The sequence below is a fragment of the Lucilia sericata genome, unplaced genomic scaffold (assembly GCF_015586225.1).
Source record: "Lucilia sericata isolate MDLA Ls3-8-SP2 unplaced genomic scaffold, ASM1558622v1 Contig000025F_arrow, whole genome shotgun sequence".
In the NCBI taxonomy this organism is placed as follows: Eukaryota; Metazoa; Arthropoda; class Insecta; order Diptera; family Calliphoridae; genus Lucilia; species Lucilia sericata.
In genome coordinates, this window is record NW_023994063.1 from 697,622 (window position 1) to 717,965 (window position 20,344).

At 29.1% G+C, this 20,344-nt stretch overlaps 1 protein-coding gene across 1 annotated transcript in view; it reads right to left on the reverse strand.

Annotated features, from left to right (window-relative positions):
- Positions 1–3,279: 3,279 nt before the first annotated feature.
- Positions 3,280–20,344, reverse strand: part of LOC119609698 (protein slit) — a 55,576-nt gene continuing 38,511 nt past the window's right edge. Inside the window, 8 exon segments of the mRNA XM_037964577.1 lie at positions 3,280–9,563; positions 10,240–10,382; positions 11,497–11,656; positions 11,718–12,718; positions 17,151–17,674; positions 17,878–18,021; positions 18,085–18,156; positions 18,230–18,598. Coding sequence (XP_037820505.1) covers positions 7,413–9,563; positions 10,240–10,382; positions 11,497–11,656; positions 11,718–12,718; positions 17,151–17,674; positions 17,878–18,021; positions 18,085–18,156; positions 18,230–18,598 — 4,564 coding nt within the window. The 3' untranslated portion in view covers positions 3,280–7,412.

A 20,344-nucleotide genomic window follows, 5' to 3' on the forward strand; every position in this document is an offset into this window, starting at 1 on the left:
ATGTGGCTAAATTTTTTTATATAATATAGTGCTTGATTTTTCTACATCGATTACTGTAAAAATATCCAAAGTCATGGAGTACATTTTTCAAGATATGGTAATTTTTAGCTCAAGAAGAATTTCCCAAATTTGTTGTATAAACCACTTTTTGAGAACTATTTTTTAATTTATGGCATATACGTGAAAATGTACTGATAAAAACTGCATTATTGTTTTTCTCTTAAATTATCTTCCCGTATGTATGTATATCCGTTATTCGTGCAGTAACAAAAATTGGTATTTATTAGTTTAGTTAATATACACTAATTTTGTTTATGTTTATTTTTATTTATTCTAATACAATATGCATCATTTTTAAGTTCATTCTCTCTCAAACGCAGATGTTTAGCTAACTTCCCAAGAAAAACTTACATTGAAAAGTAATGAGTTAAAAAGCTAATAAAACCTCTTTTCATTAAGATTTTAACTCAATATATTAACACGGTGGTGTCATTGGAGACAAGTACTTACCTCATCGCTTACAAATAGGGAGTTAAAGAAGTACTTGTTGAGGATGATGTTTTGCTTTTAATAATAAAAAGAGCCAGCGAGTATACGAGCCAATGACTTCTGTTTGTTAGTCAAATATGCTACTCACTGCACCACTGCTTAGCTATTTTATTGCGCGTCAAATAATGGTTTTTACATACAAATTTAATTTTCTTCTAAGTAATGCAAACGGTAAGTAGTTGTCATTGAAAAGTATGTTGTTTAGTAAGTACAAGTAATTTCCAGATTTATATACGAAATCTGTATTAATACAATCCAGTGTACTTTTTAAAGGATTTCAAAGTTTTAAAGAAGTAAATTTTTCAAAAAAATAATAAAAATTCTACTGCTCAAACAATGCCACATTTGTTGTCAAAAGAAAAAGAAGAGTAGGGAAATATTTTGTATTATTTTTATTTTATACTGTCAGGATAAGAAGATGTCAAAAATGTCTTTTAAAATTTTTATCCTTTAATATCCATTTAGGTTTTCAGTATTATTTTTTAGGAACAAATGTTGAAGGCATTTCTGACATATTTTGATCCTGGCAGAATAAAACAAAAATAGCACAAAATATTTCCCAACACTTCTTGTTATTTTGGCATCAAATTTTGCAAAGTAGGGTAAGCAGAAGTATTTATAATTTTTTTAAAGTCCTTTCACAAGGAAACAGGATCACGAAATAAAAAACCGTGAAAGCAGTTTAGCATCATTTAATCTCTAGTTTCAGACTTATATCATCTGGTTCGTGTCTAATTTTGAGTGTCGGACGGTGTTATATGTAGACTATTTTCAGTATTTTTATCTTTTACACATACGTGAAGATAACACATTTTTTATTTCAATAATTTCATGCATTTTTTGTTGTATATCCACAAAAATGGCATATACATTAAGATAACACATTAAATTTTTAAGAAAAGTGGATATACAATAAAATAGCTACTGAATATCTCGTAAACCACAAGAGATAGAAACCTGTGGATTGATTAGATCGATAGATCTTCAAATTTTACCCCAAAAAATTACCCTAACTCATTTTTTTGGGTTTTGTGATATACGTGAAAATAATTCCGGAACGACGATATGTATGCGCAAAATTTCGTGGTAATACCGATATTTTTGACGAAGTTATTAACGATAAATCTATTTCCGAGAATATGTACCTACCTTTGTATGGAAAATTTTGAATCAATTATTTTGAGTTTGAACATATTTGATCCCTGGCAACAAAAAAAAAAAAACGTGTGATAAAATTCATCCAATTATCTTTGGTAATTTCTGAGAAAACTACTCAAGAATTAGGAAAAAACGCAATTTTTTTCGAGGTAGTCTGAAATTTTTACTCATAACTTTTTAAGTTGTGGACCGATTCGGCTGATTTTTAAAACCAAACTGCTTAGGACAATAGTGAATATTTTCAGCGAATTTGGCTAGTTTTAACGTTTTGGTTAGTTTTATGCAGTCAGACGGGCATAGCTAAATCGACTCAGAATTTCATAAGGATCCAGAATATATATACTTTGTTGTTTGTCTCAGATGAATATTTCTTGGTGTTACACACGGAATGACAAACTTATATATACCCTCTATCACCACTGACTGTATGGTGAACTTAAAGGGGGCATTATTCGTACCTGATTTGAGAACAAATCTTTGTCTGTATGGAAAATAACTCAGAACGGTTTGGAAGTACTCTTTAAACGAGATGAGTACGAAATCAAAACAACAATAAAGAACTATTCCTCGCAAAGCATGTAGAGGATTTGTATAAATGTTGAAGCAATGTTACCAGTTTGTAAAGTTTGCATTCAGGGGAAGCAATCCCAATGTCTGTTTAAGCTATCTCATAGCAAAAGTTAGGAATTACTGGGATTGATTCACAGCGACGTGTGCGGTCCAATGAGTGTGCGGTCCTTGCGTGTCAGTCGATATTTCGTCACCTTCATCGAGGACAACAACCGTTGTTCCGAAATTTATAGCTCTAAAATATAACTCTAATGGATATGGCAAGGTGTATGCTAAGTCAATTTGTTCTATCACCGCCAACTATATAAGAAATCGTTGTCCATCTCAGAGTCTTAATGATGAAATATGGATGAATAAACCCAGTCGTCAAATATTTCCAGAAATTCGGTTGTTCAGCATTCATGCTTAACAAGACAACAGATAAGGGAAAATTGAATCTAAATCCATAAAGTATGTATTTATTGGATATGATATAAATATATGGCCTTATTGAATTCTACAGCAGAAGCCATTTACCTCAGACGATTTTCAAATGAAATACTTGGTATCAACAATCCAGTTTGTATCTACAACGACAATCAAAGTGCGGAGAAATTATGCCGTAACCCAATTTTTTACAATCGCAAGAAGCATGTGGATATCCGTCACCATACTAATCTCTTATTTATGGTTTATTAAGCACTTTTTTCAAACAAAATTCCTACAATAAACTATCAATTACTTTATTAAGCACTTGTGACTTTTAATATATTTTTACAGGTTTTTAACAAACAAATTTAGGTTTTGCTTCAAATTAGTGAACAACTTTTCCAAAATGACTTTAAGTCTGCCAATGGAATCATATCACAAAGAACAAAAATTGGATAAAAAATATTTTTATTACTATGTATAACGTAACAAAAATTTATATTTGTAAATTAATGTATTGAATTGCTTAATTTGAAAGGTATTCAAATCCAGTGTTGAGGTCTGAAGGAAACAAAATAAAAAAACTAATTTAAATCGATTTTGACGTTTTTTTATTTCGACACATTTGATAAATTATTTTTTATTAATGGATACATAGATATTAGAATAAAGTTAGTTACATACAGTAGATAAAAACAAAATTTTATACAAATACATATGCATTAATTTATTATATAATATTTTTTATATGTGATTTTTATAATTATAATATTATTGTACATTTATTTATAATAAAGATGGATGAAAAACCAACAAAATATGGATAATTAATTTAAGATTAAAGCAATAAAAACAAAAACAATAAATGACCCCGGAAATCAATTTATGCATGAATGTACTATGTATGTAAGTGAATAATATTCACACTATTTTCTCTTATCTTTAAATGTTTTTTTAAGTTACACTTAAAAAATAACATTTTTTGTTTTCAATAGAAAAAAAAATAAAAATAATTTTACATGTTAGTGCAAACTTATGTGACAATCTTAGCCTTTTAATTTCCTTTTATTGGATAACACTAAATTTTAATATAAAATACTTTAGCACTAGTTTGTTAGCAATATTGTTCTGACAACCAAATTAATGTATAAAGATTATAGGCTGTGTTGAGAGTAACTGTTGCCTTTCAATATCACAAAATTAACATTTTATTATATATTTTGGTAAAAATGGTAAGAATATGGCATTAGAACATTTTTGTCATAAATTTAACAACTACTATCGTCAGCGAATCAGCGAATATTTATTTAATCTTACATGACGTTTGTAAGAGCAAAAACGTCGAACTATTGTACATATAAAGAAATTAAGATCTTTTGTTTAAATAAATACATATATGTATGTATGTATTTATTTAAGCTTAAATCACTAAACTTCATCGTTCAATTGTTTTTCTTCTTTTAGGTTTGATTGAGTCACATTGTTTGCACTTAAAGAAGGGACGACTGTAGGAATGGTTTTTTTGTGATGAGGGAGGAGGGACTTGTTTTTGCTTAATCTAACTTATTAAAAATATTTATGTAGGTATTTTATTTTATTGTATAATATTTGTAGTTAATAAGAATCACTTAAGACTAAATTTAATAAATATATTTAGTTTTGTATGTATATATTTTTACATGCGACTACCCAGCTTAGATGTTAATTCGTTTCATTATTGTTTGTTATTTATATATGTATATTTAAAGTTCACCATTGAGCTTTTTTTAATCTTAATTATTTTGCAACGATCTGTTGTAAAATTCGTTAATAAATATTTAAAAATTCTTATTGTAGTTTAATTAAACATACACACTTATTGTAAATATGTGTGTGTGTATATATATATACCTATATATAAATATACAAATGAATGTATGTTTAAATTTAGTTGGTTTGTATAAAAAATACAGTTCAATAAACATATTCAATTTTGAATAGGTTCAGGGGAATCAACAAGGTTTTATGTGGTCAGATTTGTTTGTCAAATGTCCATTAAAAGGGCTAAGTTTTTTCTTCAGATTTCTTTGTCAATTGTCTTCAGAGGGATTACTTTAGTATAGTTTTATTCGGTACTCTTTGTTTTTTGGTTTCTTTTCATTAATATTATCTATGTATTTGTTTTTTTTAATCTTGTGGGATGGAATGTGCATTGTGAATATTTGTGCTTAAATGAACAATATCACCGTAATTTAATAATGTTTCAATTTACCTGTAAAAATGTAACTGATTCAATTTATGTTCTTATTATTGAACGAATTTGCTCGAAGAATTATCCGTTGACAATACTATCATGTGTGCCCGACCAATGATTTTGCAAATCATCTGCGATTGGTTAATTATATTATCAAGAATATGAAATATTTATTTACTCTAAACGTTATTATGACTTCAAATTCATTAGTTTTTCAATAAAAGTTCGACCAAATTGATCGATGTTCGGATTCGATCGGACACCACAGCATAGTATGTGAATCAGGCCAATTCTTAAAACATTTTGTTTTCCATGAGACCTACATATATTTTAGAGAACAAACGTGGGAAAAATTGTTATTTAAATAACCTGATTAAATGTAAAGGATATAACAACATTTTAAAATAAATTGAAATACGTAATATTAACTCAATTTTGAAACTTTCTAAGTTTAAAATTTAAACCTTATGTGTAGTTTCCATATAACGTGCGAGTACTTTGAGTAAAAATTTTAAATTTATTTTGTTTTTGTTACAATAACAAAATACAAAAAAAATGTAACCCAAAATGTTGCTTGCTATCTAGAAACAGCACCTTAATATGGATGGCTTAAATACATTAATTTCGTGTCAGTACTTTGTATACTTAGAAAAATTTTTCCCTTAAGGTGAACTATAATAGCGGTCCTTACGAGATTAAGATATATCTTTTCAAAGTTTTGAGGTCTTGGTAAATGAAATGTTTTTCAATTATTTTCTACATATAACTCTATGTAAAATATCTTTGCAATTTACGTAATTGACAAAGTCAACAATTTTTATTTATTTTTTTAATAAGGTGATCAATTGGATGGGGGAAAATTTTAAAATATTTTCATAAATGCATAAATGAAAACTTAAGTGCACGTGTTAAATAAAAATAAAATACTGAGTATTTCCATAACATCATTTCCTGCAGATATTCTACGTACGCATACATTAGGGTGTTTTTATTATTAATATTTTATTAATTTCAAGGAGCATGGATCTTTAATATACTTGTTAAGTTTTATTTTCTATATTTAGGGAAAATTCGAACAGAAACATGTTGTGAAGTATTTTAAAATGTATGGCTATTAACTCCAACTTTCTACATTCGCTAATTTAAATCTATGAAAAAATATATAAAAAAGCATAGTTATTAATTTAGTAAAATTTAATTTGTTTGGGATGTTAGCACATATAAAGAAATTTTACTAAACCTTTTTCTCAATCCCATAAATAAATTTTAATAATAAAATTTGCATGTGCCCGCACATATTTAAAAACTGAACCAACTGATTTAATTTTAAACAAAACAAATTAGAAGTTTTTAATTTTTCTGCTTTCAGAGTGGGAAAAACCGACCATTTGTAGAAATGGAATGTAAGAATTTTATCGTTTAACCATTAGATATTCTTCCGGCTAAAATAAGTTTTGTATGAAAAATGTAAATTTGTCGTAAAGATAAAAATAATCAGACATTGGGGAAATTTTTTGTTTACTGCCATACCCAAATAAAAGCGTTGAGTGAAGCGTTACTTGTAAATTGTTTGTGTTTTCATAAAATTTGTATGGGACTCAACGCTTTTATCTTGAAATTAATCAAATTACTCTAATCAACACAATATTTCACTTTACATGTTTCAAAAGTAATTTTAAACTTTTATAAATATGATTAATATAATTAATATAGTTAAAATTTGAATAAAATTTATACAGTTTAGCTAATATTTATATCGATGTTAATATTTTCATAAAAACCCCCTAATATACATATGTACATATGAATGCCATATATATATTTATATACGATTACTTCTGGGTAGCTTCCACATAATCTGAATTTGAATATAGTATGTATATATACGTTTTATATGTATAATTGTTTCGCTCGTAAATATGTATGTACGTAGGTTAAGTATGTTAGTAAATTAAGTTTGTAATAGTTTAATTAGTTATTTGTTAGTCACAAAAGATTATATATGCAATTGTATTATTGCTAGTTTATGAGTCATACCGATCTCGCACTTTCTATTTAGTATATGTATGAATGAATGTAAGTATGTATGTACGTATGTTTTGTGCATATGTGCATGCTGATAGATGTTAGTATGATTTTCCATGTATATAATATAATTAAAAATAATTTTAAAAATAAGATTTTTGAAATAAAATCCAGCAAGTGTAGATTATTTTTTTTTTACAAATAGTTCAAAATTGTATTGCAAATAGAAATGTGTACCAGTTTTTCGTTAATTTTTAATACATGTAATTGTTATTATTATAGATTTTGTAATTGTGCTACTAGTTAGTATGTATGAAGTTGTTCTTTAAAAAAAGAAAATCGTCTTTAATGAAGAATTTTTTCCTGGGAGAAGCGTAAACAGAGCATCAACGGCAATATTAATATTAACAACTGAGGCGTGAGGGGTATTCAATTGTGGAAAAATAAACAATCGAATACCCGTGTTGTACTACCAGTGCATTAAGCGTAATTGATCTAGTATACGTTGTTTGAAAAATGTACCGAGCATACCAAATACGGTTGATATTGCTGCAATACCCATCATGGCCTGCATGATGCAGTGTATGCCGGATAAATCCTCTTCGTTCTGTTTTTGCCGGTGTCGTTGTCGATGATGACGTCGCTCTTCATATTCTCGCAATCTTTGGAGACGTTCGAGCTCTTCATCAAAATGTGGAATGATAGCCAAGTTTACAACTTCTGTCTTTGACAAAATTTCTTCGTTCATTGGCTCATTCGTGCCAACCATTTGTTGATTGCTGTTGATATCTGATTTTGTTTGCTGTTCCTTATTGCGTGAACGTTCATCAAGCATTGTGTTGTCACGGCTAAAGTCAAAATCATAGTTTCGTGTACGTGACGATGTGGGATAGTCGGCCAAATTGACTTTTGTAAGGAAATGCAATGTATTTGTATCTGAATTGTCCATATTAACTGCAGCCAATGACCCTGATGCTGCTTCTGTTGTCGTGGACGTGTCCTTAATCCTAAACTGTTTAAACTGATTCTTTTTTATACCCAAAACTTCAGACAGCGGTCGGTTTATCATGGGCAAAACCGAATCAGTTGGCCTAATAATAAAGGATCCGGTTGTGGGAACAGCATCGGGGGCTGGCAAAATTGCAGCCTGTTCTTCTGTCGTCATTTTGTTATCGTTATTATTCTTAATGTTATTAGTTGTTGAGATTTTAGGATCCGAATCTGAATCGTCCAATTCTGCCGTGGAATCAGCATCGCTGTACTCACTGCTACCACTAGAATCAATGTTAGCTGAACTACTACTAACAGTTTTTCTATCGGAATTAGAATCACCGAGCTTATTGAATTTGTGGCTTGTAAGATTTCGAATTGGTTCATATTTGGAGTTTTCAGAGTCGCCGCGGTAAAGCAGGGCAACCTTGCCATCGGGTGTTAAGACGGGTGTAATTTTCGGATGAGAAGACGCCAAACGATGACTGCTCTCTGGGTCTGGCGACAGGGCATCAAAGTCGGTGAACGATGTTGATTTTTTATCCACATTTTCGCTACCTTTATCATCAACCTGCGTTGGAGTTTGTTGATATACAATACCAACTTTACCCAAAGGCGTAGATATAATCTTTATTGCATCGTTTGTGTTTTTTCTAAAGTAACGACTATTTGATTTCCGTTTCGAGTTGAAGAACCCATCGCTATCATCGTCGTCATCGCTGTCGTCATCATTATCTTCATCATCGTTAGCAAAATTGCCACTGCTTTCTCGCAAATCAACTTCCGATGGAACAACTCCCACTTCACTATGAGCACTATCATCGGTAAACAACTTTTGTTGTTTTCGACGGAATGAATTCATATAATCAAATCTTAATCTATCATTTGTTTTAGCCTTATATGAGCTGCTTCCACTTCCTTCTCCATTTGAAAAATCGCTATTAATGTTAACACGAGAGCGTAGTTCTTTAGGTCGCTCTACGGCAATTGCTATACGTTCGTCATCTTCATCATAACCCATATCTTCTTCGTCGTCATCTGTTTTTGTTCTATCATTGATAGATAATTGCACTAATTCTTTTGCTTCTGGCAACAATTCTGGCTCGTCTTCTACGTCATCGTCCTCATATATATCGGAATACATATCATCTTCCTCGTCATCGTAATAGTCAGTACTTGGATTAAGTTGCATGCGTTCGTGATGCTCATCGCTTTCATAACTGTCTTCGTTGTCGTCGTTGTCTTCAGTCTCATATTCGTTTACATAATCATTAATATTTGCCCTCTGGCTGTTGATGTCTTTTTGAACATTTGCACTTGACGTTTCCCCTATTTTACTTTTAGTAAATAAATTAAATAGATTTTCTGTTACCTTAATAACATCACTAAAACTATTATTACTATTACTACTACTACTACTACTACTATTACTAATATTAATTTTATTAACATAATAACTATTATTTAAAATGGTGACATTTTTACGTTGTTCTAAATTTGTATCTAAGCTGCTGTTATGCAATTGGGTAGTCGCATCTTTCAGTCAGTAGCACTTCTTTGTGCATCCACATTTTCTTACAATGTCAAGATTTTTAATATACTTTCTATTATTGCTGCATACCATGCGCACCTGCAATATAGATTTATAAAAAAATATATGTATTAATTGCACGGTTTTACTTGGAAACATATTAAATAGTTATTCATTGAAATCTTATGTAATTTATATTTATGAATTTTATTCACTAAAAGATCAATTAAGGATGTATCGTTGTATAGTACAGCTGATCTAAGTACAAATGGTAATGAAACATCTAACATGGATACTCGCCAGATCTGTTTAACGCTTGTATGTATGTATGCACATATATTTTTACATACTCACATTGTATATAAATCAAAAAAGTGTTTCTGTAACCATCATCAAAACTATACCGATTATTAGATCGATTATTAACAATAACAGCCTTGGGTTTTAAAATGGTTTGTTCAAATGAGATTCAAAAATAAATCTATATAGTTTTCATAAAACTTTACATTGCTGGCTAATTATGTACATATGGCAATATATTAATTTCTAAATACATATATATATACATATATACATATGTATATGATTTTGTTATTATATTTATTTTCCTTATGGTTTTGAAACTGCTAGTCTTACATTCAGAACCGTGATTATAGAAAGGTTAAAGTTAGGATATATTTCAAAATTACATAATTAAAATATTTAGTTGAAATAGAATGTGAATGTAAACATAATTTTTGCTATCTAAATTAGAATAAATAAAATAAAAACTCACCTTTCGTCTTCGAACGATTTTTGCAGCACAACATTGATTACCGCATCCTCCCACACACTTTGCGTACTTGAGTGGCTGGCGAGATCTACAATCGTTTTCCGTATAATATTCTCGAACCTGCTCCTTTCGGCAAGTTGAAGCAACTGTAATATGATAATAGAAGTTTATTGCAAATTATGCTATTAATATGAAAATTCTTTCTATAAATAAATATGTATGTGTGACGTAAATGACATTTAAATGAAATAGTTTACAACATACACACAATATATGTATGTATGTATTTGTAAACGGAAGTGATTATACATATGTTAGGCATTATAAATTTGTCAGTATATACATTTTTTACACTCCTGCTTATCTCACATAATACATACAATTTTTAATGTTTTTATTGTAATTAAATTATTGTATTAATTTTTTATATAAGTTTGATAAATAGTTATACATTTATCAAACGATAGTTATACATTTAACAATACAATTTTAAACACTTTATTTGGTTTGTAATTTTGAAAGCTTGAATAAATATTCAAAATTGAAAATGTTTACTTTTAAATATATTAATATTTAGATATAAATTTTGAAAACAAAACTCAAAGTTAAATATTTCAATATGTATGTATATATCATTGACAAGATGATATACTTATGTATAGTAGGGTGGCCCCAAAATGGAAGTTGCTGATGTTCCTACCGGAAATGAAAATTTAGTTCTAAGATACCATTTCTGACGCCAATATTTGACGAGCTGGATCAAAGGATAAAAAAGTCCTTTTTAAGGACTTTATGACTTTTTTCGTATTTCTAATAATAAATAAACCATATGCAAATTTAGTATCATATGAAAGGTCTTTGAGAGACGATTTCAATGGCGTAACACAATTTTGTATACGACTCCAATTTTATTTTTCAGTTTAACTAAAATATTAACACAATTTATCCTAAACATCTACTTATTTGTTATGCTTGATTTGTAACTAACGGTGTTTACATTATTTTGCAATGTTTTGGTAGCGTACATAGGCTTCGATAAATTAAAAAAAATCGATCTCGATTGAATTTTGATAAACGGAAAAAACGAAAACAACTTTCGAGGATTAATTTTAATTTAATCGCTAATCTTTCACCTAAAGATTGGTACTAAATGTTTAACGCCCTTAACTAACCCAAAGATATTTATCATTTCAAATTTGTATATATACTTATTAAATAAGCAGTTGGTTAGTAGTGAATGAATAAATGAGTGATTAATACCAGTGTTTGTTGGGGGCTCGACGGTGGTAGTGCCCTCACCTTGATCACAATATCTTCCTCTTTGTCCGTGCTTACATTTGCATTGATAACCATCACGAGAGCTTAAATTGGGGACACAACGACTTCCTCGTCGACATTTGTTATTTTCGCATGGATCAACCTGGTAACAATATAACTTTTAATTATAACCATTTTATGAGCTTTAATAATAATACATTTACTTCTTTGCTAGTATGAGGCGTTTCGTCCATGAAATCTCGTTCATCATCAAGTTCAGTATTCTCTTCTTCTAACAATGCACATCCAGGAGTAATTTTTTGCTGTCGCGCTGCATTTTCAAAATCAACCAATTTGTGATTAATCCAGACTTCTTTCATGCATCCTTTAAAACTTGTCAGATTTCGAAGTTGCCAATTTTTGTACGCTTGTTGGGCTGGCTCAAAAGGTAAGCCACCTAAATAGAGCGGTGTTGTAAGTTTAAGGTATTCATTAGATCCATCATTAATAATAGACCTAGCAAGCCCTCGATCTACACGTAATGTAAAGTTCTTTTTAATAGAAAGGAGTTCAACTAAATGATATTTGCCGTCGGCCACCATTTCAAAGCTGTACATAGTTGAGACAGGATAATTTCCAACATCATAACTAACACGTATTCTACCATTAAAGAGTTCAACAGCCCAATGCGCATCTTGACCATCGTACATTAGAATGCCGTTCTGTTCAGTTGTGCTAAAAACAATTGTAACATTCGCCTCGGGTTTTGTTCGCAATGGTTCCATCTCCACAAATGAGTTATTATGTACAAAACTGATACTCGTTAAATATTCACACCATTTTCCAGTGTATCCAGGATGACACTTGCACAAATAATCAGATCCAGCTGGATTTGGTTGAAAACATACCCCGTGTTTGCACTCATGGTTTTGACAGGGTGAAGTTTGAGGATACATCATGGATACCATATTGTGACCCTCACAGTATTTTCCCGTAAAGTCTTCGGGACACATGCAAATATAATCGTTAATTCCGTCTATGCAAGTACCACCATTTTTACAAATGTGATTTTGGCAATCATCAATATTGTCGGTACAATTAATTCCATGAAAACCTGGCATACAATCGCATGAGTAATGTGTAAAGTGGTCTTGACATGTAGCACCATTGGCACATGGATTAAAATCTTCACTGCAAAACTTTATTTTAGTATCGCAAAATTCTCCTGAAATTGGGGAAAAAAAGTTAAATTAACATGTTAAAAAATTTTGTTTTTTGCAAAAAATTATATCAAAGAAGTCTCCCTCGGATTGCAAATAAATGTTTTTTATATACTTTTTCCATCGCTCATTTAATATTTTGTGGTAATTCAAAATAATAAAAATACTGAATTATACATTAGAAGCTTTTTTGGGTCGAACAATATTAAAAGAGATTTTGAAATAATATTTACATATACTATAGGAAAATTATTTCATTAATAAATTTTTTAATTTTTAAAATTTCCTTTGAACAAAATGTGCTAACTCATGATAGATCCTATAAAAAAAAATGTACTGATTTGTATGTATATATGTAAGAATAAATTAGTAAGATTATGAGATATATATTATTGAAAGAAAGTTTTTAATTTGTTCAACATTAGTTGTGTTTTGTTGCTATCAATGTGTTAACGCTTAAAGTTAGTAACAAAACGAACATTACCTGACTTGGCATCACTCCACAGAAGAAATCTGCTAAATCTTGAAATTATTTACATTTTCTTAAAAAAGGTTTTTTTATTTGATATTTTTTTTTTTTGATTTAAATTTTATTTTAAAATTTTTTTTTTTGTTTGACATAAACACATTAATATTTGTATTTTTATTTTTGAATTGGTAGCACTTTTATCGACGTTAAAATTAACTTGTATAATTTTACACGTTAACTCCTAACGTTTATAAATTTTAAATTTAGAGTGTGTGCCAATCGGTAACAATTTACTTGAAAATGTAAATTTTTGATAGATATGAGGTGAATAAAATTTTACTAGCTCATCGGGCTACATAAATTTTTGACAATTGAAAAGAAAAATTTGAAAATACAAAAAATAAAATATTTTATAATTTTAGTTTGTAATACATTTGTGATTGTAGAAATTTATTTTAAAAATAAAAAAATCAATAAAAGAGTTTCTTTTATTAAAATAAATGTAGATTTTCTTGTGAAATTAGTGACAATTGTCAAAATTTAATGTAATCAAAAAAGATTTCGTTTGGCACAGCAAATGTGATAATATTTTCCACCATAAGAAAATTTCATTTTACCATAGAACTTTGCTGCCGTTTGGCACACAGTCTTATATGAAATTGCCTTTGAACGTTAGCAACAAAACACAACTATTATGTAAATCATGATACAACCATAGAAAGGTAGAATCAGTAGGGAGAGTTGTCAATTCTTTGCCTTGTTAAGTCAAACAAAAAAGAACTAAAAAGAGAAAAACTTCAAAATCTTCAAATGAAAAACCACGAAAAATACCTTGAAATGTTTATTGAACGGCAGACGCAAACAGCATTCCACTCTTCTGTATCCTGTTTATGATTTTTATTGGTTTTGCGATCTTTTTTATTCAAATTATCCAATTTTATTTTTTTCACAAAAAATTTTTCAATAATTTTTATTTCATGTTTTTTTTATATTTTTTAATTTTCTTTTTTGTGACAATTCAAGGCATGTAAAATTGAGAACGTACTTTTCTATTGATTCTACCTTATTATTGTTTTATTATGATGTAAATTATTTTTTTTTTGCTCTCCTGAAAACCAGAGTTTAAATATTAGTAGATGCTTTTATATTTTTATTTTTGACTTTGCAATAAATATGCATTTACCTCATATTTAAAAATATGCATATTTAAAAAATGGTTCTGTTCAAAATATTTCTAGTATTTTTGCTAAAAATATTTACCCATACAAACTATTGCATATTACAGCTTACAGACAAATATAAAATGTTTTCACTTACAATATATTACGCAGCAACTCGCTAACATATTTATAATACCCACATATATTTCATATGGCTTGCCTATAATATTAAAATATTTTCCTACACAAATTATTCGCAGTCAACAATATTGAAGCCATGCGAGCAGTAATATACGAACATGAAATGTACGCAAGCAGAGCATATATGTGCCGACGAAAACACGAAACAAAACGATAGTCGCGACTATCAGGTTACAATATTTTTACTATCAAACTTAAATATTATTTACTATAGGAAATGACTTATGGTCTAAAATTTAACATTTCATGTTGAACTTGAAAAATTATAAAATGTGAAAAATGTATGCAAGATATAACCAAATTTTATTTAGAAAATAATTGAAAACGTTTATATCTATGTATGTTTTATGTATATTATGGGAAAAATGTATGCATGAAATAACCAAATTTTAATTAGAAAATTTTTGAATTGAATTATTGAATGTATGTATTTATTAAATTTGTGTTTAATTTTTATGTGGAGTATTAAAATGTATGTATTTGTATTGATTGTAATATAATTAGAAAAAAATTATATAAATACTTAGAGGATCATATGAATGTAAAAATATATTCAAATATGTATATATGTAAAAAATTGTTTTTACAGGCTATATTTAAACATATTGTTTGTAACAGGATGACAATAAGTTTGTAAACAGGTAGTAATGCATTAGTAGTGTCTATGAAATGATCAATAATGAAGGAAATTATAGGTATTTTAGAAATTTGTAACAGGATGGCAAAAAATTAAGAGGGGACATAAAAAGTTGTTTTTGTAATTTTACATTGTGAAAGGTTAAAACAACAAAAATGTATGAGTGTATTACATACATATACAAGTATGTTTTTCATATGCATGTGTCACATTTCTATAAATTATTATTACATACACTCAATTATCTTACAATAATGAATGAACAGGCGCGAAGAAAAAAATATATAGGTGTTAATAAATTTGCATATGCCATTGCCAACCTTTTGAATTTGCAAGAGAGAGACTAAATAATAATGATATTTCTTTCCTCTTCTCCCCACCACAAATTCAAGTAAAGCAAAAAAAAAGGATCTTGCGTAAACCATCGTTAAGGAATGTGCGTAAAATGATAAAGTAGGAAAGAGAATTTCTACTACGTACATATCTTCTTCCCTCCACCAATTCAGGGAAAAAATGACCTATCGTAATCCACCGTTATGGAATGTGCGTGAAAAGTAGGAAAGAAAAGTGCTGTTACAGGTCATTTTTATGACGAATGTGTTTTTTGTTATTGTTTCACACATACTTACATACATACATATGTATATACAAAACCAGATATAAATGGTGTTGCATATTTGAATACATTTTTACATTCATATGATCCTCTAAGTATTTATATAATTTTTTTCTAATTATATTACAATCAATACAAATACATACATTTTAATACTCCACATAAAAATTAAACATAAATTTAATAAATACATACATTCAATAATTCAATTCAAAAATTTTCTAATAAAAATTTGGTTATTTTATGCATACATTTTTCCCATAATATACATAAAACATACATAGATATAAACGTTTTCAATTATTTTCTAAATAAAATTTGGTTATATCTTGCATACATTTTTCACATTTTATAATTTTTCAAGTTCAACATGAAATGTTAAATTTTAGACCATAAGTCATTTCCTATAGTAAATAATATTTAAGTTTGATAGTAAAAATATTGTAACCTGATAGTCGCGACTATCGTTTTGTTTCGTGTTTTCGTCGGCACATATATGCTCTGCTTGCGTACATTTCATGTTCGTATATTACTGCTTGCATGGCTTCAATATTGTTGACTTCGAATAATTTGTGTAGGAAAATATTTTAATATTATAGGCAAGCCATATGAAATATATGTGGGTATTATAAATATGTTAGCGAGTTGCTGCGTAATATATTGTATGTGAAAACATTTTATATTTGTCTGTAAGCTGTAATATGCAATAGTTTGTATTGGTAAATATTTTTAGCAAAAATACTAGAAATATTTCGAATGGGAGCAATTAAATATATTATATTCATAAAATATATTTATATTTTAATATTACATACGTATGCATAGGAGAAAATATGCATTTTGGTTACTAATATATTAGTAATTTTAATCACTGCTGAAAACTAAACTTTTTTGAGTTAGCACTTTTTGAATAAAGTGTCTCATTTGAAATGATGCCAGAACTATAAAATTTTAAATTGTATTTTACAGAAAAATATCGTTTAAATAAAAAAATATAATTTGTTGAAAATGTTAAATGAATTATAAAATACTGTTACTTTTATAATAACCACAACCTCCAAAAAGGCATGATTGGGCCAAAATAGGAGTCCTAAGGCTAAGATATGGTTTTTATGGTTTTAACATGTTCAAGATCGGTTCACATTTGATCCAAATAGAGTTCCTTTCAGAAAATTACTAAGTTTTTTAACTGATTTTTAAATACTAGCATATTGATACAATTAGACCTAAACGTGTTTCGAAATTTTTATGGTAATGCTGAGGGAGACATTTAATTAATCAATTGTTAATACTTCCAAAGTGTTTAAAAAAGTTTTTACAATATACATATTTATGTATATGAAAATATACTTACCGGTGAATCCTGGTTGGCATTCACACGTATATGATTCAATGCCATCAATGCAGGTTGCGTTATTTTGACACTTTATTGAGCCTAAACAATCGTCTATGTTAGTTTCACAGCGAGCTCCCGTATAACCAGGGGCACATTGACAACTAAAACGGCCTTCCTCTAAAACGGTGCAGGTTGCATTGTTTCTACATGGATTTCCGTAGCAAGCATCAATCATAAATTCACAATGTTTGCCATGAAAACCAGGCTGGCAGAGGCATTGATAATCCCTTTGGGGTAAGGATACACATTTTGCTTTATTTTGACAAGGATAAGTAAAACAGGCATCGCATTTGGCCAATATATCATTATTAACTTTGCCTTTACACACAAAATTGTGGGATGGTGTTGAAAGAATAAGTTTATCTTTCATATATTCCGGCTCTGAGCATCTCGCAATTCCTGGCTCGACATAGTCAAGTTTTATCCAATCTGAGAACCACTTGAGGGAACAGTCACAGTACAATGGATTGTTACCAAGAGCACTAAAAATAAAGGTTCCATATAATAAATACTTACTGCCGGTTCTCACAGGGAAACTTTTTTGGGGAACTTTTGATTTTTGTGTGTGAGAGAAAGAGAAAGAAATATCAACCATCTCTTTCTCTCACATACAAATGGAAAGTTTCCCAAAAAAAGTTTCTCTGTGTGAACCGGCACTTAGACTACGGTTCAGAGTTATACGTACATATGAGTCAAAGATTTAAGGTCTTGAAAAGAACCTTCTGGCATCATTGAAATTTGATTTCCATGTAAAGAAAGTACACGCAGATTGCTTAGTCCAGCTAACGCATTTCGTTGTAAACATTGTAAATTGTTGTACGATATTATTCTAAAAATATAATTTAAAATCTTAATGTGAACAATTTTTCTTAAATAATCCATTTGTACTTACAATGTGGAAAGCTTTGTAAGGTTGGCAAAAGTGTAGTCCGAAAGCATGGTTATCTGATTGTTACTCAAGTCTCTAAAAAAAGAAAATCTTATTAGTTTCGATTTCAAATATTTATATCAGGAATGGAATTTTGTTGGATACTTACAACCGGGCAAGTGATTTCAAATGACGTATACGATCTTGGTGTATCATTGTTATTTCATTTGACTCTAGATACAGCTCAGATGTTTCACTTGGTAATCCTCGAGGAATTTCTGTTAAATTATTACGAGAGCATCGTACAACGGTGCCAGTGCATGTACACATGGGAGGGCAATAGTCTTCTCCCAAGCACCCGTCGTTATTATCAGATGTGCATTTGAACTCATTGTGTGGCAAATCCTTTATTTGTACATCGCGTACTTTAGAAGGCGCTACGCATCGTGCAGCTCCACCGTTCAACGCCTTCTTACGCAGCCAATCAGAAAACCATGCCAAATGACAGTTACAATTAAAAGGATTTGAAGCCAAATTGCTAAAATAAAAAGTTATTTAATAAACAATTTACAAAATGAGAAGAGTTTAATCTTGGTATAAAAATTACATACACAAATATTATTTGTATTGTCTGATGTAAATTTTGGCATAAAGTAATACTATTTATCTGGATGTATAGATAAAAGCGAGATAAAATGAAAACGTGAATGTAAAATGTACTTCAGATGATACAAAGAAATAACATTGGTAGAATGTTTTTTTGGGGTTTAACTTTTTGCAATTTTTGCAAAATATCACAAATACCATAGGAAGTCCTTATAGGGCACGAAAAGATGTTAAGGAATATGTTTTTTCGCTATAGTGGAAAAAGTTCCAGCACTAAACGAGAATAGTAATCTTAAAGAAAAAATTGTGCTTTACAGTCTTGTTATGGATTTTCTATAATAAATCGCGATATTTCATATTTTCGATAAGATTATGTATATATTTACATAAAAATTATTAAAATATTTTTAAAAAAATTACGAACAAAAGCAATAGGTTTCTCTCCGGGAAGTTTTTTCACCAAATTGACTTAAATAATAGATTTTTATTACAGTATTCGCTATAATATAGTGTTGAGGTATTTTGCCTCCCCAAAAAAGTAATAACTCTCATGTACATATATATTACCAGCAATTATTTGATTTGTCATCATAAAAAAGGACATAAGATCTGATTAACAAAACTGATGCAAATGTAATCTAATTAAACGTGTCAATGTGTGATTTTTTTACAAAATGCATTACATATGGGACATATCGAACAAAAATAAAAACTTTTTCCATTAAAATCTATATAAATAAAAATCAATTGTCGTTCGTTGGTAATTGCATCAGTTGAGAACGGCTAGACCGATTTTGACAATTTTTTTACTGAAATGTTCGTCATAGTCCAACTTAGGTTTTTACGGAAAGAAAAATTGACAACGCCCACTTTTACGCACACTTTTTTCGATTTATCTAAAATCGGAAAACGGCTGCACCGATTTGGCTAAATTTTTTATCTAAATGGTCGTAGTAATCTAATTTAAGTTTTTACTGAAAGAAAAATTTACCACGCCCACTTTTTTCGATTTATCTAAAATCGGAAAACGGCTGCACCGATTTGGCTAAATTTTTTAAAACATGTTCGTAGTAATCAAATTTAAAGTTTTACTGAAAGAATAATTGACCACGCCCACTTTTAAGCTCAATTTTTTCGATTTATCTAAAATCACAAATCGAACATAAACATTTTTTCTAATTTGGACAGGACAACGTCTGTCGGGCCAGCTAGTTTTTAATATTTCATTCGACGAGTTCTGGTGATTTTGTATGATATTAGAATTTTATAAAATATTGTATTTTCTGTTGAAAATTTGACACTAAGTAATTAACAAATATCATATCATAAGATAATGATGACAAGAAATATAATAAATTTAAAACATCTTAGTTGTGTGGTGGAAATTCAATATAACTGATCTCATATAGGTGTAGTCATACTCAATAGTCAGTATGACTACACACTATTTTGTACACAAAAGATTCAATTAATTCACATCTTCTTGGAAAGTTATATTTAGCCGAATGTAATGTAATTGTCTTATACATTAAAGAAAAAATTATATTAAAAACTTAGTCGGCTGGAACAAAATTTAATTTAAAATTTCTTTTGCCATATTGGTTAATAAAAAACATTTTAAAACAAGATGTTAAAAAACCAGTGCATATAGAACATATTTTACATTAACTATTTATAA